Source organism: Emydura macquarii, unplaced genomic scaffold (genome assembly GCF_026122565.2).
Source record: "Emydura macquarii macquarii isolate MOO-44397 ecotype Brisbane River unplaced genomic scaffold, CSIRO-AGI_Emac_v2 contig_1043, whole genome shotgun sequence".
Classification (NCBI taxonomy): Eukaryota; Metazoa; Chordata; order Testudines; family Chelidae; genus Emydura; species Emydura macquarii.
Genome location: NW_027131180.1, coordinates 10,814,589 through 10,842,372, shown reverse-complemented (window position 1 = coordinate 10,842,372; position 27,784 = coordinate 10,814,589). Strand labels below are relative to the sequence as shown.

Genomic DNA, 27,784 nt, shown 5'->3' with positions numbered 1-27,784 from the left:
TGGTACAGGGGGTAGGGGAGAAGCACTCCTCTTCTTAGAGAAATTGCCTCACAAGTCATCTCTCTTCTTAAGGGGATGTTTATTCTTACCCTCCTCATGCCTCCACTTAGATAATGTCAGGGACTATGGATCTCAAACCTCTCTCTCTCAGCATAGATTGCCAAGAAAAAGCCTTACTCTCTGTGTCACTGTGCTGCAAGGTGAGATGAAGGACCTGCAGCTATCACCCCATCACTAGAGGCTACCTCTGCTGACTCGGCAAGGTCATGGTGAGTAGCAGCAGACTGCTGATTGAACAGCTTCCTCTTCCTGTCCCACCTCTTGTCCGAGCAACCAGTCGCTAGGCCTGCTTGTGCCCAGACCCCTGACACCAAGTTCCTGCCTCCTCACCAGGTTACCACCCCTCATTCCTGTTACCATGTTCTGTTCCTGGTTCCTCATTATAACTCCTTGAGCCTTGGCATGACTTATGACCATGACCCCGACTCTACTCCGGGCTCTGACCACCAGGGGAGACTGCCCACCTTATGGACCTTGGCAGACAGGTCTTTGGGCTTGCTCAACGATCTGGAGTTAGGGAGCTTTGGTGCCAGCCAGGTGCTACCCAAAGGCTCCAGTCAGTGTGCTAAGGAGCAGGAAGGCAGGATCAGATGGGGGCCTCATGGAGACCTCCATCAAGTGCCTGCAGAGTCAGAACTCCCACAGCGGTCTGGTCCAAGGTGGAAAAGAATGGCAGATTTCACACTAGGAGGGAATGTCTGTTCCCTGAGACAGTACAGGCAGCTCTTCTGAAGGTCACTAATGGAAGACTTGGCAGCAGGCCAGACAGGGCTAAAATCCTGGAACTGTAGGCAAAACTAAGAGCCACAAATGGTGGGAAACCCCAAACTCCAATCTATCTACTGACACTAACAGCTAACTAGCTGAGAAAAAACTATTTACAAGTTAAACAAGAGAGTTCACCTGGGAACACCAGCAGAAGCTGTGGGCACTGGAAGGTTCTGTCTCAGACCATGAGTGGTAGAAAGGAATTGGGGAGGTGGTTAGTCCATGCCATGCCGCCCCTTATCCTCTTGAGCACAAGGAGATATAGGGCACAGGCATGGACCAACGGACACTGCTGTTGAAAAATCTTCCAGTCTTAGGCCCATGCAGTGAATGCACACCCACAGCAAATACCCATAGGGACCCAGCACTCAAAGAAGAATGTTGTGCATCATACTGGTCACCCCATCTCAAAGAGGATATTACAGAACTAGAGGGGTTCAGAGAAGGATGAGGAAAATGCTTAGGAGCCTGGAAAAACTCTCATATGGAGATTGAAAGACTGGGATTGTTTATCCTAGGAAGGAGATGAATAAGAGGGGACATAAAAGTATACAAAATAGCAAATGGCCTAGAGAAAGTAGATCAGGAGCTTCTATTATCCCTGCCTCCTAACACAAGAACAAGGAGACATTCAATTAATAAAAAGTAAGCACATTCACAACTGATTAAAGAAAATATTTCTTTGTAATTAGGCTGCAGAACTCTTTGCTACAAGAAGGTGTTGAAGCCAAGAATTTAGCAAGATTAAAAAAAAGAAATTGGATATTTATATGGATAAGGAGAACGTCTAGAGGTTTGCAGATTAGTGATAACATTTTGGAGGGATTATTAAACCTTGTGTCCAGGGATTCAGCCAAACTCCAACCATTAGAGACCACGATAAGGCCTAATATGGGGTGATATTACTCCAAATCTGCCTAGAGAGGGGTTCTTACACTTTCCTCCTGAGTACCTGGCACTGGGCCAAGGTCAGAAACAGGATACTGGATTCCCTGGAGCTTGGGTCTGATTCAGTATGACAATTCCCATGTTTTCCTAGCTTACTCTTGAATACATCTTCCCCTTTGGAGTTGATTTATCACTTGGGTAATATTGAAATTTTAACAAAAGCAGATTTTCTCATTCGGCGGTGAATTGCAATAAAAAAAGGAAGATAAGAAACAGGTATAAATAAGTTCTCTAATCATTTAATTACTGTGCTACAAAGTGTTCACAGCAAACACAGTAAGTGCTCCACTCCACTAAGGAGACAAACTTTCAGTATACCTTCACCATGGCTAGTATTTGCATAAATTGAAATTAAATGCAGTTTTTAATGCCACCAATTCATTATGTTGTACCCCCTTCATATCCATAGGATACTCAGAAGCAGCAGCTGCTTCTTTTATCCAACGTTAATGAGGCAACATTAAGTGAAATTTCTCATTGATAGATTCAACTAGTACTACACCCAACCTTTTTCAGAGGTCTAAATTCACTCTGTTGACCATCACAGCCCTCATAATTTACCTACTCTATATGCTGTAGATGTACTTGGAGAGCAGCTCAATCAATAGTAATTATCTGATTTTTAAACAAGTGGTTTTCCTGTGAAGAGTGACTGCAGAACCTATGTTCCATTTCAAAATTTGCTCAATTTTCCAGTAAAAAGTTGTTTTTCCAATTACAAACCTGGCTAATCAGTCCAGGATCTGAAAGTTAAGCTGGCTCCTGACCTCGTCATGCATCAGCACAAATTTATGCCCCAGTAAAAACTGTGCAATTCCACAGCACATATATTGTTCACTCTCTACAAACATGCATCCCATTTGCTTAACCACACGTTATTCAGGGGATATTCTAATTATAATGGGGTTGCACAGATGTCACTGAGACCATAATATGTCCAAGCTATATCTTTATTTACTGAAGACGATGCATAAAAGGAAAACGCAGCTTTCAGATCCCAGGGTGAGTTTACAGAGCTGGAAGTTAGCATCATTTTACTTGTAAACTGAGCTAATTTTATGTGGGAAGCCATTCAGAGGTAACAAACATGCATCTTCAAGGTGCCATTTTTACAGCCATTTTTCAGAGTAGAAGCACATTTAGAGACACTTCAAATTCAAAGTGTAACCTCTTATCAGGAGGAAAAATCCAATAGTTGCCACTGCCTTTTGCTGTTACCCTTTAGCAAAAGGTAATAATAGCTGCATTTCCAAGGAGACCACAGTCTAATTATAGCAGTTGTTTCACAGCAGATTGTTTCTAACCCTGGGAGATTTTGGTCTGATGTGGAATATGGGGGGGGGGGGGGAGGGAGAGAGAGAGAGACTCAAAAGAAAATCCGTTCAGAGGTGCTGCACTCTGAATTATCAGTTTCCAAAGGTCAAAGGCTTTACCCTATCTTTCTGGGTCCACTGAAGATTGATTTCTGCCCACTTGTGGAGGAAGCTGGTGTATCTGACCTTTCCTCTACATTCTCCTGGGCTTGATCTTTGGCTTGTCCTCCTTCTGCCTTACTGGAAACAGTATCTGAAGGAGAAAAAAAATTGTTTTCAGTGAAATAAAGGCAACATATGGCAAGGGTGCACCTGATATAAATAGGATAACTGTGGTTAACTAAAGCCATTCTTCCATAGCTCAGCTTCATTTTTAAAAAAGAAAGCATCACAAAAGTAACCAAATTTTAGTTTAGGTATCTTAGAAAGTTGGTACAGGAGGGTGGTTGCTAGTTCTTTCATTTGTTCATTTGGACTATGCCCCCAACTTTGTTGCTGATAAAATAATAAATGTAGTGAGAGAGGAACATGAAAATAATACAGTTCGCAGTTTATAGCTCTTCCTGTGTTAAGTGAGAGAGAACACATTCTCTGTATTAAAAATGGTTTCAAGTGTGAAGAAAATGTGGACTAAAATGCTTTGAACCTTACTTTTTCTTCTCATTATACATCTAACAAAAATATAAATATACCAATAAAGCAATAAAAATATATATATACACATCTTGATATATTGCATAAAATAAACACAGAAAACATGCTAATCACATGCCAATAGATAATTCCTGAGGCGGCACAAACAACAGAAAGATAAGTATTTTGCCAAATAGAATATCAAAATTTATAGTAATATTTTTAATGGCAGTCAATGCTCCTTCTTTCTAAATACACTTAATCACTGTTAATTTAGCTGATAAACATTTGATAAACATTACCTGGGAACATAGGCTGTACTTAGATGGTGGCACATGGGTGAAGAGTTAAAATAGTTCAGCTGAGAGGAGGGACCCCTCTATTCAGAAATAACTCCTCCTCCTTAAACTGGGAAAGCTTGTAGTGGAGGTGAGACATGCATGCAGTTCTGAGGAATGTTATATGTGCTGTTGGATCAGTGAAGGAGACCACACTGTCCATGTGTGAGCATGTTTGTGCACGTGCAGTGGGTAGCTAGATGATGGGGAAGTCGAGATGTTGCCTCACAATAAAGGAGGTATCAATAAACTGATATATAGCCCATGATCTAGAACTTAGCAAGTCTTCTCCCCATGCAGAGTAAGAAAAAAGTCTAGTACAGAGAATTACAATTTGAGTTCCATGGGGAAAAAAAGCAGTGGCAAAGATGGATAGTTAGTGTTTAGAGCTCAGAATACATCTAGACATTCTAGCATGAATTAAGTATCCCGAAAGTGAAATTTCAGAGACCTGACACTACTGAATAATTTGTATATGTAACTTGTATAAATTGTAAGCTCTTCAGGGTAGAGAGAGTGTTTTTTCAATGTTCTGTAAAGTATCCGGAACTCTTCAGACCTTAGCTTCAAAATAACAAAGTTGACTAAAAGATAATTACTATTCAAGTCCAGGGATAATTGGGAATTGTTTAGGAACATTTTACTAGATGCCCAAAGAAGTCACAATCAAGGAATAAGGAAGAAGGCCAAAAGTGACCAGGTTTAGAAGGGAAGTGAAGGTAACTATAAAAAAAATATATATATATATAAATATATTAAAATAACACCAATGGAAGAAAGAGGAAGTTGATAGTAATGAATATAAATCAGAAGCTAGGAACTGTAGAAAACTGAAAAGGGAAGCAATGGGGGAAAAGGAGAAATCTATGGCCAGCAGAGTTAAGGACACTACAGAGGTTTTTTTAAGCATATTAGGAACGCAAAGAATCCTACCCAATAGTATCATTCCATTACTAGACGGAACTGGTACAATTATCAATAATAATGCAGAAAAGGCAAAAATCTTCAAAAATATTTCTGTTCTGTATTTTGGGGGAAAAGACTCTATAGTCATGTCATATGATAACTCTCTCTCCTTTCCACTAGTATCTCAAGAAAATGTTAAACAGGAGCTACTAAAGTTAGACATTTTAAATCAACCTATCAAGATAATTTGCATTCAGAAGTCATTAAAGAGCTGGTTGAGAAGCTTGATGGCTGTTAATGTTGATTTTCAATAACTCTTGGAACACTGGGGAAGTTCCAGAAGAAAGCTAATATCATGCCAATATTTTAACAAGGAAAACAGGATGACCCTGGTAATTACAGACTTGTCAGTAGGGATGTCAATCCCAGGCAAGATAATGAGGCAGCTGATATGGGACTTGGTTAATAAAGAATTAAAGGAGTGTAATATAATTAATGCCGAGCAGCATGGGTTTATGAAAAATAGATCTTGTCAAGCTAACTTGAAATCTTTATTTTATGAGATTAAAATTTTGGTTGATAAAGGTAATAGTGTTGATACAATAGACTTGTACTTCTGTAAGGCATTTGACTTCATACCACACAATATTATGTTTAAAATGTTAGAAGGATATAAAATTAACATGGCATACATTGAATGGGTGAAAAACTGATAGATCTCAGAATGTAATTGTCAATGGGGAAATTATCAAATGAGTGTATCTCTAGTGGGACCCTACAAGGATCAATTCTTGGCCCTTATGCTATTTAACACTTCAAGTAATGACCTGGAAGAAAACATGCAATCATCACTGATAAAGTTTGCAGGAAGAGTGGTAAATAATGAAGAGGACAGGTCACTGATAAAGAGCAATCTGAATTGTTGGCAAGCTGGGCGCAAGCAAACAATATGTGTTTTAATATGGCTACAGATAAATGTATACATCTAGGAACACAGAATGTAGGCCATACTTACAGGATGGTGGACTATCCTGGGAAACAATAATTCTGAAAAAGATGGGGGGTTGTGATGGATAATCAGCTAATCATGCTGTGGCCAAAAGAGCTAACTTGATCATGGAATGCATGAATAGGGGAATCTCGTGTAGGAATACAAAGGTTATTTTACCTCTGTATTTGGCACTGGTGCAACCACTGCTGGAATACTGTGTCCAGTTCAAGAAGGATGTTGATGAATTGGAGAGGGTTCAGAAAAGAGCCATGAGAATGATTAAAGGTTTAGAAAATATACCTTATAGTGATAGACTCAAGGAGCTCAATCTGCTTAGCTTAACAAAGAGGAGGTAAATGAGTGACGATTACAGTCTATAACATACCTACCCAGGGAACAAATATTTAATAATGGGCTCTACCATCTAGCAGAGAGAGGTATAACATCATCCAACGGCTAGAAGTTGAAGCTAGACAAATTCAGAGTGGAAATAAGGTGTACATTTGTGACAGTGAGAGTCATTAACCATTAGAACAGCTTACCACGGGCTGCGGTGACTTCCCCATAACTGGCAACTTTTAAATCAAGATTGAATGGTTTTCTAACAGAGTATGTTGGGGAAGCTCTATGGCCTGTGTTGTACAAGAGGTCAGACTAGATGACCACAATGGTCCCTTCTGGTCTTGGAATCTATGAATCTACTAGAAGTATTGACACAGGCTATGAATTCTATAATATGAAGGATATTAGTAAAACAATTAATAAAACATTTTGACAACTAGGTTTAAAACGTAAGTATAAACAGAGAACAGCTTTTCCTCTGCATTCTTATTTTTACCTGGGACTTTGCGTAGGATGGATTGTCTGACAACATCAGTTCCAAGGAGGTTGGATTGTTTGAAGCGCTTTGCCCTCTCTTCAAAGAACCATTCACCTGTAACTATCCTTAGCTGTCTGCATGAGAAAAACAAAAAAATGCACACTTAAACTCATTCAATCAGCCAAAACAGTTTCTTAAATCCTCAGGATGTTGTCCACCCAACATGCACGCACAGCTGTGGATCACATTTGCACAGTAGACGCTGAAGAATAAGAAGTGAGCTTGCAAAGCCTAATATAATAGACTAGATCCAGTAGAAAAATTGTGAAAATTCCCTCTCCTCCAAGTGAAAAATGGCTTTTCAGTTAAATAGAAGCTTGCACGAAAATTCCTTTTTCATCAAAATTTTCAGGGTTTCAGGAAAAATTGGAAACCAAAACATTTTTGGTCGTCAAGGGAGTTACAAGTTCTTGGGCTTTTATTTAATAAACATTTTCAGTTTTTAGTTTCAGTTTCAACACTCCCCTCCCCCTGCCCACAAAATGTCTACAAAGACAATATCTACACTAGAGAGCTTACAGCAGTACAGCTGTACTAATGCAGCTGCACCACTCTAGGGTCTCTCATCCAGCCGGTGGGAGAGAGCTCTCCTGTTGACATAATTAAACCACTCCCAATGAGTGGCAGTAGCTATGTCAGCAGGAGACGCTATCCCACTGACATAGCACTATGCACACTGCGGCTTATGTTGGTGTAATTTAGGTCGCTCAGAGGGTGGTTTTTTCCACACCCCTGAGCGACATAAATTATACTGGCAAAAGTGGTAGTGTAGATATAGCGTAAGATATGGGATGTGGGATAGACAGGAGAAGAGGAGGGGAGGGTCAGAAACCAGGATGGGGCAGAGAGGAGCAGGAGACAGACAGGCTCTACTACAGCAATCCACACCAAACCCTGTTGTCTGCAGAACCTCTGCTTTGTTTTTTGAAGAAAAGTTGGAAGCTTTGTAGTGAATGAGGCAAGGGACTGCAAGAAGAGAAAGGAGGATCTCATGATTAAGGCAGCTGACTGTTGCTTTAGAGAACTCAATTCTATCCCTGCTTCTGCACAGAGTTCCTGTGTGATGCTGGGCAAGTCACTTAAAACCAAATTTTTCATAGGTGTTCCTCATTTTCTGTTAAGCAATACAAGACCCTGGGGCCTGATTTGCAGAAGTGCTGAGCAGTTACTGCTACAACTGAAGGCAATGGAAACTGTGCTTTGACCATTTGAGCATCTATAATGCTAAGTACTCTGAAAATCAAGCACTTAGGCATCTCAAATTGAGCACTCACAATTTGTTGGTTTTCTGAACATTTGGGCCTGAACATCTCTGTCTCAGCTCCTCAAATGCAAAACTGGGAAAATAATATCACCCGATCTCACCAAAGCATTGCCTAAGGTAATCTTAGGTCTACATCACACCCCAAGGTGCAATGTAGACATAACCATTTTGGGTGTCCTTCATCCCCAGAGGCCCTGTTTAGTCGCAAGTGAAAAGCAGTTTGGTGCCTCCCATGGTAGCTCACATAACCACCGCAACTGAACCACACATGCAGTTACTGCTTAGAGGAGGCCCAACACTGCCCAGAAGAGCAGTGCTTGGCAGGTCTGCATTGAAGTATGCTAGCAGATTTGTACAAGGAAGCGTACCAAGTGCCTGCTTTGTTACTGACTGCTACCAGCCCTCATTCTTAGGTGGAACCAGTTCAATCCAAATGTTCTGACTATAAAAGACATAAGTCCCATTTAAAGAGATGTCTTACCTCAGAACTGCTTAATACTAATAGAAACCACTACACACAGCATTAAGAAAAAAGAAAAAGCTTTTGTAAACTTATGGAAACTGGTTGGAAGAGAGGAAGAAATTACTATAGGCTACATTGCATCTTGAATGTCCACTGGCCTCCATAACTATTTTAAAACCACTCCAATAGTTCTTCTCAACACTTGTGAACCCATTGAACTCAACACTCTAACACTCGGAGGTGTTTCCAGTAATGCATAATCTGCTATTGTAACAGGGCATGCACTATTCTCATCCCCAGATGCCCCAGGAACCTCTCAGACTCTGTCCATTGAGTGGCAACTTTGTGAGATTTATATTCCCATCGCTAACACCAATACTGTCCCATGTAGCAATATTACATACAGGGCTTCTTTGCCTTTAGCCCTTTCCTGCGGGGCTGGGGAGGAACAAAGATCTCCCTTCCTTGAGATCTCTGCACACACTCGGCTCAGCTAGCCCTGGTTACTCCTTCTCTTCCCTAGTACTTTCTTCCTATGTTGTCCTTCTATCTCTCTGGTGATGGCCTAATTAGCTCATCCAACCTCCCAGCCTGAATAAAAAAGTTGCTGCTACTCATACATAAAACATGAATGCCTCATAAAACATTGAAGCATTTTTCCAATCTGTTAAGAAGCCTCTTTCTGAAACATTTTCGATTGATAGGACCTATGTAAATTACCTCCATGGCTCAAGTTCATAATAAAGAAGTTTTGTGATAACTACTGATCTGCCCAATGCTGCTTCTCTGAAGTTCCTAGAAGGATGTCCAATCCTGGTGTTCTATTCAGGCAGCAAAGCAGTCCTGTTCTGTGCTGTTATTTTCTGTGAGATATGTTACTGATGCTAATTGCTAGCCTTGCAAATGCAAAGGACAATAAATGATTTTATTCTGCATAAGTGTTGCCATTCCCACGGACATCTCAATGAATACCTTCAGGATGTGTTAGGCTGCATTATGCAACTTATGCAATCAGTATGCTCAATTTCAAAGTATACAAGATACAGCAAATAAACATGGACTAGAAACACTCTTCTTGTGTTATTCCCCATGGAAATACTGCATGGACACATCACCTTTTGCTATAATTTCTGTGACAGTTAAAAGCTTTTAAGTACAAAACTACACACTGTGTAGAGCTAGGTGACCACAAGTATTTCCCATGAATATTCACTTAAAACACTGATTTAACTTCATTTGTGTTCGCAACCAATTTGTGGTTGAATCCACAACACCCAAACAAATAAGCTTATTAGCCCGTTCATAGAAACAGCAAATATGGTCACTTTTTTTTCCTAATTGTTTCTTCAGTTTGCCCTTTTTTTGTGGGAAGGAAAGGGCAGGATTTCCCAGCAGTGAATCCACGGCAGTGGTTGGACATTGTATGATGGAATTTGCTTCTATATTTAAAGAAAGTGTAAGTAACTGTTATTGTTTCAAAAACCTACGACTCCTGCAAAGTGTGATTTTCCCTGACCTGCATTCATTTACAAACATATCAGATAAATAGAATCATATTTAGTTTTTGTCAGGATGGATATGATTACAGATGATTTTATGGCATTGATCAGTACCTCTTACTCAGACAAGACTCTAATTTACTTAATAGAGAGTTTTGCTTGGATAAAGTCTAAGGAGTACTGAATAGGGCTCCATTGTCACTGAAGAATTCACACTAATGCAATTCTCTCCCATCTAATTATAGATTAAGTTTATTTGAGCACTACCAGATTAGGTTAAAAAAAAATCAAAATCCAGACAACATGCCTGCAAATGTGATAATGAAAGATTATTACCTTATCTTTTTTTTTGTAGTCCGTTGATGACAATGCAAAAACAATTTGTAGCAATCAGTCAGTCATTGTTCAAAAGGCATTCAGAAAACTTAATTTCCACTCAATTGTTTTGGTTTTGGGTTTTTTTTTTAAGCAAACACACCTTAGAAAATAAACTGACTATTCACTGGAGAACACATACCTTTTGGTTAGCAGGAAGAACAATTTTCCCCTAGGTGTAATAAGTATGTATTGTCACTACTTACCAATAGCATGATCTTCTGTGTGTGCTAATTCTTCATCATAAGGTTTAACGTAAGTTAATACTTTACTTCTTTCATACAACATTCTGTTTTGCTTTTGACTAAATTCCCATTGCAATTTGAACTACAAAGTTAATTAACTCTTTCCAAGGTTACTCCTGACTTTGACAATGAAACCCCAAAGTGCTTTCTCTCTCTTACTAGCACATCTTATTTTCCCAAGTCTTGTACCGCCAACACTTCCCTTGATCCAAGACAGCCGAAGCACCTCTTCCAAACCACACACTTCTGTTCATTGTGAAGGCACTATTATTCATACTGAGGTAGTTTAGAAGCAGAAGTAGCTAACTACATAGCGGAGTAGCTGCTGTGCAGTGGGCTCTGGCTTATAATTGAAAAGCTGCATCACTGCCATAAACATGAGCTGGGCCATTTATCTATCCTGGAGGCCTGCAACTGTGGGGTTGGATAGGTGGTCACGAGCCTCAGATTCAGTCACAGACCCATCCTTCAGATGTCATATAGACACCTAGGGGTGGATGGTGCTGAGGATCTGGATTATATTTTTCTACTGCCTTTATTCCAGTACGTGTAGCAATTGTAATTGGAATCTCTATGACTGTCTCTCTCTAGTGAGCCTGGGACTGAAAGGCCTGTTTTGAGTGAAATAACTGCCTACATTCCTATTAAGCTCGTATGATGATAGCAGAGAGGGCTGTGTTTTCCATCTAAGAGTCTTGAAATGGAGAATGTTTTAAGAACAAAATCTGCTCTGAATGATTAACAGTATTCCAAGGATGAAGCCAAAACAGGACACCGAGCCACAGCTCTGACTGAACACCGCAGGGACCCACTGGCCACAAAAGTGGAAGATGACAATCATTTTCAACAGAAAAAAAAAATCTTCATCCTTAGAAGTGTTCCATGGATTCTAAATCATTACACCAGGCCACGGGGGCATTAGCAAAACACGCAGTGAGACAGAGCTGCTTGCAGAGCAAACGCTAATGAGTCAAAAGTCTCCTCTCAAGAAGCCCTTTACTTTTCCGTCAACAGGATCCTTTGGGGGATAAACCAGAGAGAATAACCATATCCTTAGCCAGAGAAACTATGTCAACATGACTTTTTTTTGGTGGGGGGGAGGGGGCGCGAAGGGGAAAGTGGTGGGGAGCGGAAAGGAACAGAACAAGGAATCTTTGGGGTCCTGGATCTTATAGAACATAAAGGCCTGCCTGCTTAGCCTCTTGCCTTTGTCTCATTCAGGATTTAGTATATCCACATAATAGGAACGAAGAAGCAAAAGTGAGTCCAGTTTGACTTTGGAGGGCAGGTACTCCCCAGCTACATTTTGTTGCAACTTCTGAAACAGGCTTAGTTGGCTACACCCCATGGGTATTTCTTGGTTTTCTTCTTTAGGCTTTGAACTTGTTTTGAAGAATTAATATCCCTGTTTTGTTTGGGCTGAGTGCTCCTGCTCAGTACTAGATAATTTGCCTTCTTTAAAAATTAGCATGAGAAACCCAGTGCTCTTTAGACTTCTTCCTAGACTCCTTGGATTTCTTAGACTTTTCAGCAGAGGTCTGAGTTGGGGCTGCAAGGTTGCTCTTTTTTTTTTTCAAGCTTCCCCGCTCCCTTGTGCTTGAGACTGGGGAACTGCTGATTTCTCCAAGTCTGGGGAAAGAGAACTGGAAGCAGAGTGCTGGTTCCTCCAAGAACCCCACTTTCGAGCATGCCCAATGGAGAAGTGAAAAGGGGACAGTCCTGGCCTCCTTACCAAAAGATGTCACCACCCATTGTAGAAGGGAGGAAAATCTGTGTATTTCCCAGTTCAGAAGGAGCAGAGTCTTGGATGACCCAAGGCAGGGCTCACTTAACTCTTTCCTGGGAGTAGAAGCTGAATGAAGGAAAAGACATCGTCTTTTTCTGAGCATGAGATGAAACAAAGCTCCTCCCAGTTGGCCCCAGCGGGTTTCCCACTGATGTCTGGCTGCACTGTGGAGAGGCAGGCAAACCATACGAGCTAACTACAGAGCACTTCTCCCTGGCAGAATGAGGGTTGCACAATGAGATCACAGCTCTTCTTCAGAAAGTGACTGGAGTGGAGCCTGGCAAATATAGAATAATACCTCAACTTTGCTTTCTTGGGCTGCTCTGCCAGCTTGAGAGGTAGAAGGAAAACCTGCTTCTCAAGGGATGGTCCAGCTTGAAGTCCTTGAGGAAAATCCTTCCTCAAGATGTGCCCCCCAGAAGGAGAAAGTAGAAATATAAAAGAGGAGATGCAAGAGAAGCTCCGGATGTCTGGAAAATCAACACCTTAAATATCACATAAGAAGTAAAGGATGGGTGCTGAGACCACTTCTGCCAGCAAAGGCAAGACTTCCAGTGGTTTGCTAGGTGGGGAAAGCCAACATCCCCTACATTGCCCTATAAGCATTGAGGCTGCCCCTAGTCAAGATACAAAAGTAGGCAAGGCCCCATCAATGAAGATTAGTGGAGAGATTCCCCTGGAGAATAAGTCCTTTAGGGATCATCAGTAATAGTACAGATACCTATTTAAGTTGCACGCCCTAAACACAGTAAAATCTAGAGAATTATGGAATGACTGAAAAACATTTGAATGAGCATCTCTTGGATAAATCAACAGGTTCAATATCACTAGCACCAATACTAGATAAATGACAGGTGGTGATCATATAAACTTATTTTTTGTTTTTGTAGCTTCCATTGGGGTGCTTAGAATTCTGAATACTCCTTTGTATTGATGAGTGCAAATTAATATATATATATATATATACACACACACACACACACACACTGTAAATTACAGACAGACTGGCATAAAACATATTTTTGTCTGTGATAAAAAATGCAGGAACAGAATAATTGTTATCCTGAATTTTTAGCTGTGATGCTCTTCAGAAGTAGGAGTCTTCCTTTTCTGGTTTGGGAAGCAGATGCTCTTTGCTTAAGACTAGGCCTCAGAGAGGTATTAAAGCAAAATTCCTTGCCAGCGTAGCTCCAGTTAAGTCAATGAGTTACAGTGTGTGAATTTGGCCCGTATTTTTTTTTCCCTTTGTCTGTTCAATTTGTGGCAGGGTGGAGGGAAAAAGGGGGAATCTTTTGTGAGGTTTTTTATGATTATAAAGAATCTGTTATATAATGCATGAGAGATGCTAGACATAAAAACATTCTATATAAGCATGGTGGATGTCAAATAAAAGGCTGAAAAAACAGTATTTTGCAGTATTTTTGGCTATTCCATTCATACACAAATTGTAATTCCAGAACTCCACCACTGTCCCAACTTGCAATGATGTTATAGTCAGAGGCTCATTACAGGATATCTCAGAAAAGTTCATTTAATTAGAAAAGGCAATTCACTGAATCATTACCCCCTCCATGCTGGTGCTGAAAAGCAAAATGTACATTTGGATCTTCTAGGATGTGGCAAATGTCTGGTTTAATTTGTGTTGCCTGCAAAACAAGTAGAAGCTGCTGACAGAAGTTCCAAGTTATTTTTGGCAACAGATACTCTTGGGATGATTCATCTAAATTTAAAACATTTAATAGGACTGGGCAGTGCTTTGGAGGGATCTAAAAACCTCTCCTGTTTAGTTGTGTACGTCCTTCTCATCTTGAAGAAATTTCATTGTGAGATCTGCATGACTGCTTAGATGTCAGTCAGGATTTACTTATCATCAGGAATCTATTCATTCACTGGTTCTCAACCCATGACCCACAGACCACTGGTGGACTGCAGACAAGTTTTGGGTGGTTTGCCAATTGGTTGCCTGAAAATTAACCATACAGATATTTGAAGAATGATGGACACTGCTGCTTTATTAAATAAAACAACCTCATTTCCATTTGTGATGGGGTATCTGCCCCACACAGGAGTAGAAAGGGTTAATCTCAGCATGGAGCAGTGGGAGTGAGTCCTCTGAGAGGCTCAGGGAGGCTGCATGAGGCGCAGCCTATAAGGGAGGAGTTGCAGGGTGCAACCAATTCTGGGCCGGCAGGCTCAGATAAAAGCAGCTGCAGGGCAGGGCAGAATCAATAACTCCCTGGAGCTCAAGGAGGGAGTTTCTAGCAGGTGGATGGAAGCTAACAGCATGGATAGAGCAGTTGCTGGCAGGGACTGGGGGAGTGAGCAGCTGCTAGGACTGACATGCTGAGGCCCTGAGATTAGGGTGAAGAAAGTGCTGGGGCCATGGGAAAGTGGCCCTAGGAAATGTACTGAGAAGTTGGAAGGGATTCGGCACATGGCTGCCGTCTACAGGTTCTCTGGTCAGGGCCTGGAATAGTGGGTGGGCCTGGGTCCCCACCACCCCCACTCACCACTGGGGAAGTGGCCGGACAGTTGGACTATTGTACTAAACCCTGGAAGGGGGATAGTGACACACTCAGAGGGTTATGTCATGAAGGGGATTCTGCAGTCTCTGGAGTGACGCAGGTCAGAGAGCAGATGTGACAGTGGGAAAAGCACCATCAGGAGAAGGTGTACCAACCTGCGGAGCTAACCCCCAAGATGGCCTGCAGAAGGCACCACGGTGGTGAATGGAGAACCATTACACCATTTATGAGACAGAACGAAAGACGTAACAGAACCTTTGCTGTTCATGGCACATACGACGTTTTTAAATTTTAACACCACCTTTAACACAAGGATTTCTTTCTTAGGACACTCCTGCCAAAAGCGCTTGCAGCACTACAGCTCACACTGTTACGGAGCTGGTGCCCATCTGCAGAGGCTCCTGAGGAAGCTCGCAGTGCTGCAGCTTGCACTATTAAGGACTTATTGCCTGCTTGCTTAGGTCTCTGTTCCTGAAAATGCAAATTGAAAGCTAAACTGAGATGGAGTGGGGATGTTAAAGTCATTTCATGTTGGTTTGATCAAGCAAGAAACCATGCGACTTTGCAGGATTAGGAAGGACTCTGCACTTATGTGGCAGAACAGTTAGAGACTACAAATTGTAGTTTAATTCACCACTCTAACCAAATTGCTCATATTAAGCAGAAGCTACTGTATTTCAAAATCTAAATGCACCATTACCCCCACTTTAGATGTAATTGTTCATGAAACTGACAAATTTGACAAATATTACAAGTGTGTATTTAATATATAGTTTGTGGGTCATATTTTTTTCTTTTCAAAAATCATCCAAGGCATGAAGAAGGTTGGCAATCACAATGTTAGATGCTGTTTGACATTGGAAAGCCAGTGCCCAATTCAGATTGTAGCATTACTTGATTGGTAATATTTAAGAAAAGCTCTGTAATAAACATTTATACCTCAGGAACTTTAGAGCTGCTTTCCTGTGAGATAGACTAAGCCCATTCTTCTCCTTTAACACAGCTACAGAGTTTATGGAGGGTTCAGAACAGTTCTACTCTTAAAATTGATTTGAACAGACATGCCTGAAGTAAACAACAAAAAATAAAACCTATCATCTGCTGCATGAAATGTGGAGAATAAGGATGGATGGATCCTTTATCAAGCATCTCACCCCTCTGGCCAAGTGTAGTGCCATCCATAGTGAAAGAAAATCATAAGTAGACAGTCATAGCAATTGACAGATTGAACAGGTTTGGAAACCTCAGTGTCACCACCTTAAATCTTTGTCTTTTTCATCATCAATGCAAAGTTATTTTTAGGATCTTGAGTCACAGTAGCCTTGATCGTTAAAAAGCTCATCTCTCAGATGTATAGAAATTCTTATTGTCTAATAAGGCAAGGGAGTCCAAGGGACAAAAATGTACACCTACCAGGTTAAATTTACCATCAGACACCCATACACTTATATTCCACTTACTTTCAATTTATAGCGAACAATTTATGGAACGGGCTTCAGATTACAGTTGCTTAATCCTTCAGCTCCTTTAGGAATATCTGATTCATTTACCTATAAAAGCATTTTCTCTTTCAAGATATAAAATGAATTCTTAAATCCGTCCTAAAGTTTGAATGTAATAGTTGCATCTGAAATTCCAAAATTAAAACTGAAGAGCTAGAGCTGTACCTGTCTCTTGCACTCTATAATACACTGATAACAGGAGCAAGATGGGAGTGTTTTGCCTTGCCAGACAATATATCTTTCTTTCTCCCAATCCTGATGCGGGACCAAACTGTATCATATGACTTATATAGTTTTTCAAATAAGAAATGTATCAATAAAAAGGATATTTGATGGTACACCAAAGCAAAGATTTCGAAGTGTTTTTTAAACAGACCTGAATTCCAAATTCACATATGAAAACATAAAATTCTTTTACTTACATCTCTCAAAAAGCCAACCTCTTGCATTCTCAGTAGCATTGTAGTGATAAACAATACCCTCTACAATGCATTTTCTCAAAGCCAGGTTTGGATGGGTTCTCTAGTATAGCACCAGATTGACTGTATTGAAACCAACAGCTTTAGTGAGCAAGCAAGAGGATTATTACAGTAATATCTTTGTCTATCTGCTTGCTCTTGCCTCTACCTTAAATGACTGGGAATGTTTTAAAGAAAGTCCTACACAATCAGCTGGATGCTGTACATTTTATTTTGGGTTTCACCTAAATCTTCATATATTAGTCATCAATCTACCTCATCCAGTATTCTGGACCAAATGGCTCAATGGTGTGAGCAATGATTAGAAATCTTATGGTCCCATGCAACTCATTCACCTACACTCTCCTGCTAAGGGATGTTGCATTCGGTAGCAGATTACTCTAGAACCAAAACAGAGCATAGCTCTGTGGGATGTCCATGTCCATTCATATAAATTTGATATTTTTCAGCCTCTTCTTCCTCTTCCTGGTGTGTGTTTCCTAATTATTAAACTGCCAGTGAATCCCATAGGGTTTCCCCTATTTCTTTACAAGGGTGAATATGCACCTGAAGCTATCCATTTACTAGAACAGGTCAGGATTTTCTGATTGAAATGTTTTTTCAATGGAAAAAGGGGGTTTCCAGAAAACAGAAATTTTCCATAGGAAAATTTCAATTCTGCAGAGAATTTTCAATCACGAAAATAAAAAATAAAAAATTTAATTTGGGGGTTGGGCCCATCTGAATTGAAATATTTTGGTTGGATCGGTTTTATATTATGCGATGTCTGCCTGAACTGCCACAGTGCCTCATGAGAGTCGTAGTTGGGGTGCCTTATGCTGCAGTGAGTCAAGGAGGCTTAGGACAGGAATGCACCATGAAAGATATAGTCGAGTAAGGGAGCCCAGTCCACATAGGTGAATGGGGACATGAGACACCTGAACTACATCCCCCATAAGACATCATGGCAGCTCAGGCAGACACAGTTTAATGTTGACCCATAATGAAGCATTTCAATGTGGTTAAATGAACTGACAAAAAATTTCCACATTTCCAAACCAAAATATTTCTTAACTCTCACTTCCATGAAAATTTATGAAATTTTGACTTTTCATCCCCACTCAGGATGAAAAGAAATGTCTAAATAGCAGAATTTCCAGTGAGACAGAAATTCATCCATCTCTACAACTGACTCCAGAAAAGTATCATTGGACAAGCAGGTTATTGACAGAACTGCATGCCGTGACAGTGAACAGGGGCTGTGCCAGACTCTCAGTAAAGCAAAGTGATTAATTCTGGCTTCCCTTTCCTCTCCCATTGCATAGGTGCTGAAGGGAGAAGCTATAAGAATGACTGATGGAAAACCAGAGATAGGAGAACATCTAGGGTAGGCAGGGCTCCACATGCTGGCTTTGAAACCTGGATGAAGCCTGGGCTGATCAGGTACTTTTGCTTATGGTACTTGCTACCTTGCTGTATGGTTATTGAGATTTGCTCCTGCTGATAAAATGCTTGCTGATACCTACTATATGGTCTCTTCACCAGCTTACATACCCATGCGTACGTGCAGGCACACACCTCCCCTTTCTGTGGGCTTGCTTCCACCCAGAATATTTTCAATGTGCTTTGAGGAAAGAAAAAAATTGTTTAATTAAAAAAATAAAAAAGACAACCAGGCAAATTGTCACTGAAGAGCCACTGAAATTAAAAACAATAAGAGCCACAAGAGAGATTTGTGTTAACCTGTTTGAAATTTCTCTATTTTTAGGCTCGCTGTGTGCAATAGAAAGTAATTAACATTACTGATGACTTTTCCTGTTACTTGGAGACAGCATACTTCTTTCAAAGATGCAGATAAAGCTCCCCATTTCTGCTTTGTACTGCTATAGTAACTTGGCTAGCCAGGCATTTAACCTCATTTATTTATTCATTCAACAGAACTAAAAGATGTAGGTCATACATATATAATTAGGAATATCTGTAGCCTGAAGTTTCAAACCAAGCTTCCTGGCATTTTGGCTGCAGAACAGAGCTTTCTGCAACTTATCACTGGCACCTTGTTAAACAGGTGTGTTTAAAACACAAACTCACCAAGGTTTTATTGACAGAATTTTAGTAAATACAGTACACCAAAAAACCCTGTTAAAATGGAAAGTTTCAGTCCAAGATTAAACACTTGTCAATTACTATTCATCTGAGAAAGCTATTGATGATAATTGCTTCTTATGCAGGAAGGGGAGAAGAGGAGAAAACTCTTTGAAGTCCAATCAGGACCTCTCAATATAGATTCAATTGATCCAGGAAGTACTTAAATACTACAGTGATGAAAACTATAGAAGACCTTAACTATATGATCAGGAAACTAAAGACTATATTTAGGCTTGATAGGATTAGATTTTTTATTGGTAAGGCCATGTCTACTCAACAGAGTTAAATCGACTTGTTACGTTGGTGATCATAAGTCGCTTTGATTACACTGGTTGAGCACGTCCACACATCATGCCTTTTGTTGGCTGAACGTTTCCACAGTCATTGCTATTGCATTGACAGAAAGAGTGTTGCATCGTGAGTAGTTATCCCACTGTGCAACTCGCCACCCTCTGTCACTCTTGACTGCTCAGAGCTCTGGGAACGGATCACACGGCATCATGGGGATGTGCTTGCCATCCCGTGATGCAGTTCTTTCCATCCCATCATTCCACGGGCTTCCAACTTTGTTTCGCGCCTTTTTCAACGGCCCTTGTAAACTGTGCATCTGCCATCTCTGCCTGAGACCATGGATTCTGAGCTGCTGACCATTGTGGTGATGAGCATTATGAACACAACAAGGCTGGTCCTGAAGTATTTCAGGAGCTGTGAGATAGGCAGTGAATCGGTGATGCCATGGAGACAAATAATGCAAGATTGATGCTGGCATTCATGCAACAGCTTGCTACAGTGGACCATCGTACTGTGCTCAGGAAACAAGCCCTGAGTGGTGGGATTGCATCGTGGTGCATGTATGGGATGACAAGCAGTGGCTGTAGAACTTTCAGATGCGCAAATCCACCTTCCTGGTACTGCGTGCAGAGCTCGCCCCAGCCCTGGGGATCAAGGACACCAGAATGACAGCTGCCCTCACTGTGGAAAAGTGAGTGGCAATGCTGTGTGGAAGCTGGCAACTCCAGACTGCAACTGGTCAGTCACAAATCAATTTGGAGTTGGAAAGTCCATCGTAGGGGTTGCTGTGATGCAAGTGTGCAGGGCCATTAATCACCTCCTGCTACAGAGGACTGTGACTCTCGGTAATGTTCAGGAAATCCCAATTTTGGCCCCTGACCACCTGGTAACAGAGTACATCAACTGAAAGGGCTACTTCTCCATAGTCTTGTAGGCGCTGGTAGATCACCGGGGCCATTTCATTGACATCAGTGTGGGGCGGTCAGGGAAGGTGCATGATCTTTCGAACACTGGACTTCTACCTATAGTCACTGTGTTTCAATGTTGGCACTGAGTGGTGTATATACGTATGTATTTCACAAATAAAGATTCACTTAATTTCAAAAGACTCAAGTTTAATAACAGGATCAAACAGGGGACATGACAAAGAAGAACAGTCTTGCGGTTAGGGCTCTCGCAGCTGGGTGTAACTACAGCTTTCATTGGGAAACTAGTCTCTGGGCATGGACTGCATAAGGTACTGCGCGGGAAGTTTGAGGAGGGCATGGACCGGAGTTCTGTAGTGGCTGGAGGGGCAGTCTGGAACAGATGTGCTCAGATTGAAGGTTAATGAGGGACTTCAACATCTCTGTCTGGCCCTCCAGGAGCTTTATCATCCGCTCCTGTCCCTGTGTCTTTTCCTGGCTATCCAGCCTGAGTCTGTTACTGATCATCACCATTCAAGCTCTTATTTTGCTATGTGCTGCATCTGTTGACTGCAGCACTTTACAAAACATATCCTCCTTATTCCTCCTCGGTCTGTGCCTTAGCTGATGGAGATGCTCCACTGATGTGGAGGAGTGAGTCCTCAAGAGTACATATGCCAAAGGCAAAGTAAAACAATGAACAGAGACAGTATTATGAGTGCATTCACAGCCATGATCACAAAAGTTACACACACCTACTTCTCACTATCCCTTGGCTAGCACACAGGTCAGCATGAGTCCCAAATATGGTGATTTTGGGGGGGCAGAGGCAGGCAAGGGGGAATGGGCAAGAAGGGACAAAGGGTGGTTTGCGAAGGGGGTTAACTATAAGCAGCTAGGGAGACTATTCTGAATATAGGTACCCTTTTCCACAGGCCAGGCCAATCAAACCTGATATTTCACTCCTAAGGCTGGGTTAAAAATGCTTAATAATAAACAGCAATATTATCAGTCAGAATTATATATACAAAATATTGATTTCTGCCAAGCTTAACTATAATGTATTACACGGCGGCAGAATTAAGAATGTGAGGCAACCTTAGCTTTGCCATTTCATGACTTTTGGGCACTTTTGCAACCTTGTTCTCTGCCAGTTAAAATGGGGAAGCTCCAGATGACAAGGTAACTAATTCTCTTGTTTCTGATCATGAATAGTAGTGTTCATTTCCTACTTTCTAGTGAAGTATAATTCTTTTGTAATACAATTTGCATATAAAGCTAATTTCTTTATGTTGTGTTTAAAAATGCTTGAGGATCTCTCACTTTTTTATATTTACATTTCTGCTCACAGAGTTTGATGAAGTTCTTCATTAGGTGATTTTCTTCTGAGTGTTCTAGAATGTAGTCATTATATTGTAATGGCCTTCTCCCGCCCCCTTTAGCTGGGCTGAAGGCAGGTATGGTTTGAGAGAGAAGCTGGGCCAATTAAAACAAAACGGTTTTCTGGGGCAGCTGGAGCTGCCTGTTGCCAGCTCTGGGGAGGTAGATGCTGTTGTGATGATTTGACTGTATTAAAGTTTTGTTGGAGTTTTTAGACAAGATGGTCTCTGGTCCTTCCTTCAGACACTCCGGATGCTACAATATTATTCTTTCCATTTGTCTGGTAAGTAATTACATATATTATCATCTTCTTTAACACTAAGTATTTTTAAATAATGTGGAGACAAAAGGCAGTGTATTCATAATTTACCTTATCTTTCTCCAGATTTTTTGACTTTTTAATGGAAAACCACTATAAATATTAGAACAATGATGAAAGTCTGTCATGGACTACATGACAAGATGTCCTCTTATTGCACAGGAAATGCCATGGATACTTCGATTGTAATGGGTTTATTAAAAAACTTTATTAAAGAAAGTGATAGAAGTGACTGACATGGGATGTGCAGATTTTCTTCCATGTCTATGTGCTTTGGCAACCATTTTAGTTAGAGTATCTGCTCAGATCAGGGAAACTCTACAATGCATTCAATATGTCCAGCCATGAAGGAAAAGCATTGGTAATTTTTTCAGTAAACTTTACTGTACTTTACTGTACCATAATAGGTTTTTAAATGACAAACAGAAATGCTTTTGAAACTTACTGAAGGATGGATGATTCAAACGTAATGAGACACATAGCCTTTCACCTACAGGTCATGGATTAAAATGGTGGACCACACTCGTAATGACTAATAGTCTCTCTCATCCAATAGCTGCTTAATATCCTACGTGATCGGAGTTGGGTGATCTCATTTCATAGCGGACAGCTTTACACATCACTACCACCACCATCCAAAATGGAAGTTAATAGGACCCAGTTGACAATTTCAGCAGAAAAGTCAAGAATTAGATGACCAAACAGCCAAGAACTGAAAGAGTATAGTGTCTGAATTGCCCTCTCAGTCCTACAGGTGGTCCCTTCCAAAAGAAAGGCTGAGTCATATTGGTGGGAGCAGGTTACAGAAGCTTGAATAGCTGTTGCTGATGCTGTATCAGTCTTGCGGATAGACAGAATATCATTCTTCAGGGGTGCCAAATTTGGAACCTTCTGTGAGCACTAAATTAAATTTAGTTTATAGGAGGGGGGAAAAAAACCACTTTTGCCAAGATACAAGTACAATGAAAACACCATGAAGGAATTAAACTCTTTATACAGATCCACACCACGTAGCTGAAAAATAACGTTAAGAGGTCTTTGCCCTCTACTGTCACCTCTTTCACTCTACTCAGGCTACATGGCTAACTGCCTGCTCTTGTCTTGCTCCCACTCATCTCCGTGCTTTCTCCCTTCTCTCTCTTTACCATCACTCAACCCTCTCCTCCTTCAAATGCAATTCTTTCAAAATGCCTAAAACCCTAGTCATCCCAAAATTATGCATAATGCTGATACATCAGTCTAGCAGATTAAACAAGAGATATTGTGGTACTGTAAAAAACATATAGACATGCTGTAACTTTGAAGTACTCATATGCAATTCTGTTTAATGGTGACTGCACTGAGGATTGCTTAGCAACATTTGATACCATACTCTATATTCTAACAGTAGAAAAGCAAAGGTTGACTTGCATATACATTTGGCAGAATGCCATACATTTCAGAACTCTATCTAATTCTATAGGCATGGGGAGACACGTTACATTAAAATCTTTTTCACAGTTGTGGAGGTGTTATAATAACAGAGGCTAAGGAGACAAGGATAAAAGTGGTGCTGAAGTACTTTTACTCCTAATTTGCATTCCTTCTCTTTTAAAAACAACAGATCATATAAGACTGAACATCAAGGGACCTTACTTAGTTTTAATTGTAACATTATTCAATTATTAGATTTGTTCCTTAGTAAGGTAAACAGATGTATTACGAAACAACAATGTTCACTTATTTTCAGCTCATTCACAACAATGGTTTAGCATCCATGATGCCAGGAGCACTCTATACAAAAGTCAAAAAAACAAAACAAAGAATCCCAGCAACAACAAAAACAACTAACTAGTAATGAAGAAATGAAAATGAAATAAATATTGCTGAAAATATAAGCCACCAAAATTAAGCCTTTCCCCTTCTATGCCTGCTATGTTATGCCCTTGTGTTAAAGAGAGAGAAAGCAGAAGCAGCATAAACTTATTTATAACAGAAATGGCCTCTAATTCTGTATTTACAAAAGCTTCAGAACTTACGCAATCTTGGCACACACAGTGCACTTCCAGTTCCCATCAATTCCCAAAACACGACACTTGTTGCAAACTCTGAGTTTACATTCTTGGCACTGGTCCCCTCTGTCAAAGACTAAGCCCAGGCTTTTCTGACAGCGAACACAGATCCTGCTGCGCTCCTGTTGGCAATGGCGGTTTCCACCTTTTCGTCTCACTTCCAACAACTCATTCTTCAATTTCCTGGAAATAAAAAGAGATGGCACTTTAAATCTGAAATGCCACTGGGTTCATAGCATTTTGTGGTAACATTCTGTATCCTCTTGGGTTCAAGTAACATTCAGTGTCTAGAGAATGTGTATAAAATAACAACATCATAAGAGTGCTAAGCACTATAAAAGACAACAATAAAGAAGTGCTATGTAAATTTAAGTTGTATTTTTACCCTTTACAAACAGTCACACACAAACTACACAACAGAATCAGTTTCCACCCCACTTACCCAGACTGAAATGCAGCCCTCCATGAGATAAAATGCAATGGCTATTTAGCAGATCACACCACCACCATACTTTCAGCCATGAAAAAATATAATGTAGCCAACTGGAAAATGGGAGGTATATATAAGGAGACAAAATGTAAATGCCTTAGTAGAAATTTGGCCAGGACATTATGGTTAACATGACTGTCCTTGCAAAAAGTACCATCTGTTATTAAAGATCCTGTGGTCACGGCCTCTGCTCTAGGTTTATCTGGAAGAAAAATCTCCAGCATCCACGGCATCATCTAATATCATGATGGGACATTGATTAGAGAAGAAAGTCAGTTAAGTTCCCAACACCACACACACGATTATGAGACTAAATGTTAAATGACAGATTGAACAGCACAGGAACCAATCATCTCTATAGATCAGAAGAAAAATAAGAGGAAAGCTATTTGGAGAATGGCATAATGTAGCTGGTATTATAGGTTTTGGTACCAGAGAACATAAGATAAAATTATGTCAATACTGCTTCAGCTTCTTCAATTATTTTCCTTTTAACTAGCAGGGCTGACTGCAATTTTGATTTTCTTTTCTGAAACAAGTATAATAGGCACAAAATACACTGTTTCTTTATCAATATTCATTCCTGGGAGTTTAGCATTGTGTGCTTAACATAGTGGTATATAAAAAGGGATTTAATGTGCAATAGCTAAGAAGCAGTAAGACTAATAGTGGGTATGAAACATTCAAATGATCATGTGAATAGGCATCTTCCCCAGCTGTTCACATGATCTGGAATTCATCATCTTCCTGACCTTTAATAATAAAGTAAGCAATCAGGTAACAAATGATCAAATCAAATATGCTACTCTTAGAGGTCCTCCCTCAGTACTGCTCAACCCACTCTCTAGATCTCCTTCCTCTCTCCAACCTCCCCTTTTCAAACAAGATAATAAGCCAACTGCTTTTGAGTCAACAGACTCTCCTTAGTCCTTTAACAGCAGGACCAAAACTTGCTAACGGGTAGTTTCTCAGGAAAACACATCACAGATCACTACTGAAGAAACAACTTCTACCATAACAAACACAACACACCCCTCTGTTATGCCTACTTTGCCAGAGCTAGTAACCAATAACATTTCAAGGATCTTGATGTTTATTTTTCAGAAGTCATACAATAGAAGAACTGGCTAGTATACCAACGTATACAGATACTATACTATATGTTATATAAAAGAAAAAAAAAAACTAAGAATAAAATAATATTGCGTGTGAATCTAAAATTAGAAGATACTATCTTTACATCTATACTGGCGTGTATAGATTTATGAAATTTGTATATTGGTCACATATATAAACACTTGAAAAGTAAATAAAAGGGAAAAATTATGTATTTCACATTAAATAATATCTAGCTCTGACATACTATTGCATGTGGTACTAGTGGCAAGACAGAAATTACTAGAATCTGCAGTTTAGTCTTTGAAGAATGACTGTGTTTCTCCATATGTATCAGCCTCCCATTGGAATCTGTATATGGATCTTTCCATAGATGCAATGGCAATCAATCATTCACTCTAATCACTAAACAAAATCTACTTCACAGTCAAAGCAATTATTAGGTCTCCCCATGCAGGGAGTGGTTGAGAAAGCAAAATTCTACCCTTCAACCCAGTGCCAGGGTGTGGGACGGCAGCATAGCACAGCTATTCTAGCCTCCAGGTTGAAATAGCAGCCTCCACCTGTCTCCACCAATGGGGCATGGTGCTCAGGTCACAAAAGTGTACGAGTTCCACAGTTCTTTATTGCTCTTTGGTTTTGCTTCACTCATTAAATAGCCTGTGTGGTTCCTGTATGAAAAGAAGCTGATTAGAGGTGAATACATAAATCATCCACCAGGAGTACTTTCCAGAGATTCACTGCATTAATTGTTTAAAATTCATGATGCGATTGATAAGCCAACTAAACAGTGCTTTTACAGTAATAAATGCTGATTCTTCAGGATTTAATCTAATCTAGTTAGTTCATATAATAGAAAAAACACATTTGGTCTGAGCAGGACTATGCTTCATTCAAATACTACCAACTCTATTACTTTTTATAATGTAGGCCTATGCGCTAGCACTTCGGTGGGAAATCTTTATCCCTACTGTAACAACATTTAATAATGTGCATTGCTGGTGCAGCTCAGCGTCAATCAGAGCAGACATGAAGGTTGCTCTAGTTTATTCCACGGGCCACATCCCAGCAGGCTCTGGAAGCCTAGGGGAGCTGCACTTACGGTGGCATATAAATATCTTCTCCTGCCCCCTCCCAGTCATTTGGGCTGTGCTAAACTCAGCTTGGCTGCAGCTCAGAACTGGGGCCAGTGCACTTTGGAATGCCCTTCAGAGAGAACTCCGGAAGGTAATCTCTGTAGTAATAAACACAGTAATTTTGGAGTGCATGTTTAACATTCCACTGACGTAGCTTCAGTATGTAATGCATTACTATTGATACATTCTTAGAAAAAATAAATTTTGCATCTCAGTGAAATAACGAACTAAAACTTAAATAGCTTTAAATAGTGTAAAAAGCTGAACGGATAGAAACACTGCATATTACATCTATTCTGTCCTTTTGTTTTGTGTTTGTACAGTACCTAACACAACAGAGTCCTGGTCCAGGACCGGGACTTCTAAGCACTATGGTAATACAAATAATAATAATAATATCCTAAACCTGAACCAGAATTCCCTAGTTCTGAAACCCCTCCAGCTTCAGGGAAAGTCTGATCTAGATCAGAATTTCTCATCTTAGTCCCTTCTCTAATAAATATAAAAGTCACTTTTATTCCAGAATAAAGTGCCCACATGGGGAGCTATTGCCAAATAGTTATAAAATAATAGCTTGTTCCACTAGCTATGCCAGTCAATTTCCCCATGTAGACAAGACCTAAGAAAGGAAGAGACACACAGTAAAGTAAATCAGAGTGAATTCACTTAGTTCCTTGGCTAAATAATATTTCTAATCTTAAAGCTATAATCCTTTTCTTGTCGGTGAAAGGGCTTTTTTGAATAAGAATATATTTAAATAGTTAATAAGGGCATGCTTATGAACTCAAATTATGTCCTATTATGAAAGGCAGGTTTAGGGGATGAAAGGCATCCATACCAATGATGCCTAGAGCGTGCCTGTTCCATTGCTATTCAAGCCTTTGGAAGGCCTTCTAGAATTAAATGCATTTAAATTAAGCTCTTCATTGCTAAAAACTAGTGTTTACTATTAAAGTCCTATTTGATGAGGATTTATTTTTGCAATTTAAAAATA

The 27,784-nt window shown here is 40.2% G+C and overlaps 1 protein-coding gene across 1 annotated transcript in view; it reads right to left on the bottom strand.

The window, feature by feature from the left end:
• SYTL5 (synaptotagmin like 5) overlaps positions 1-27,784 on the bottom strand; it is a 143,059-nt gene that overhangs the window by 56,053 nt on the left and 59,222 nt on the right. Inside the window, exons 3-5 of the mRNA XM_067545114.1 lie at positions 24,016-24,231; positions 6,796-6,911; positions 3,210-3,342 (exon numbers count right to left, since the gene is read on the bottom strand). Of these exons, the coding sequence (XP_067401215.1) occupies positions 3,210-3,342; positions 6,796-6,911; positions 24,016-24,231 (465 nt within the window). The remainder of the gene's footprint in view (positions 1-3,209; positions 3,343-6,795; positions 6,912-24,015; positions 24,232-27,784) is intronic.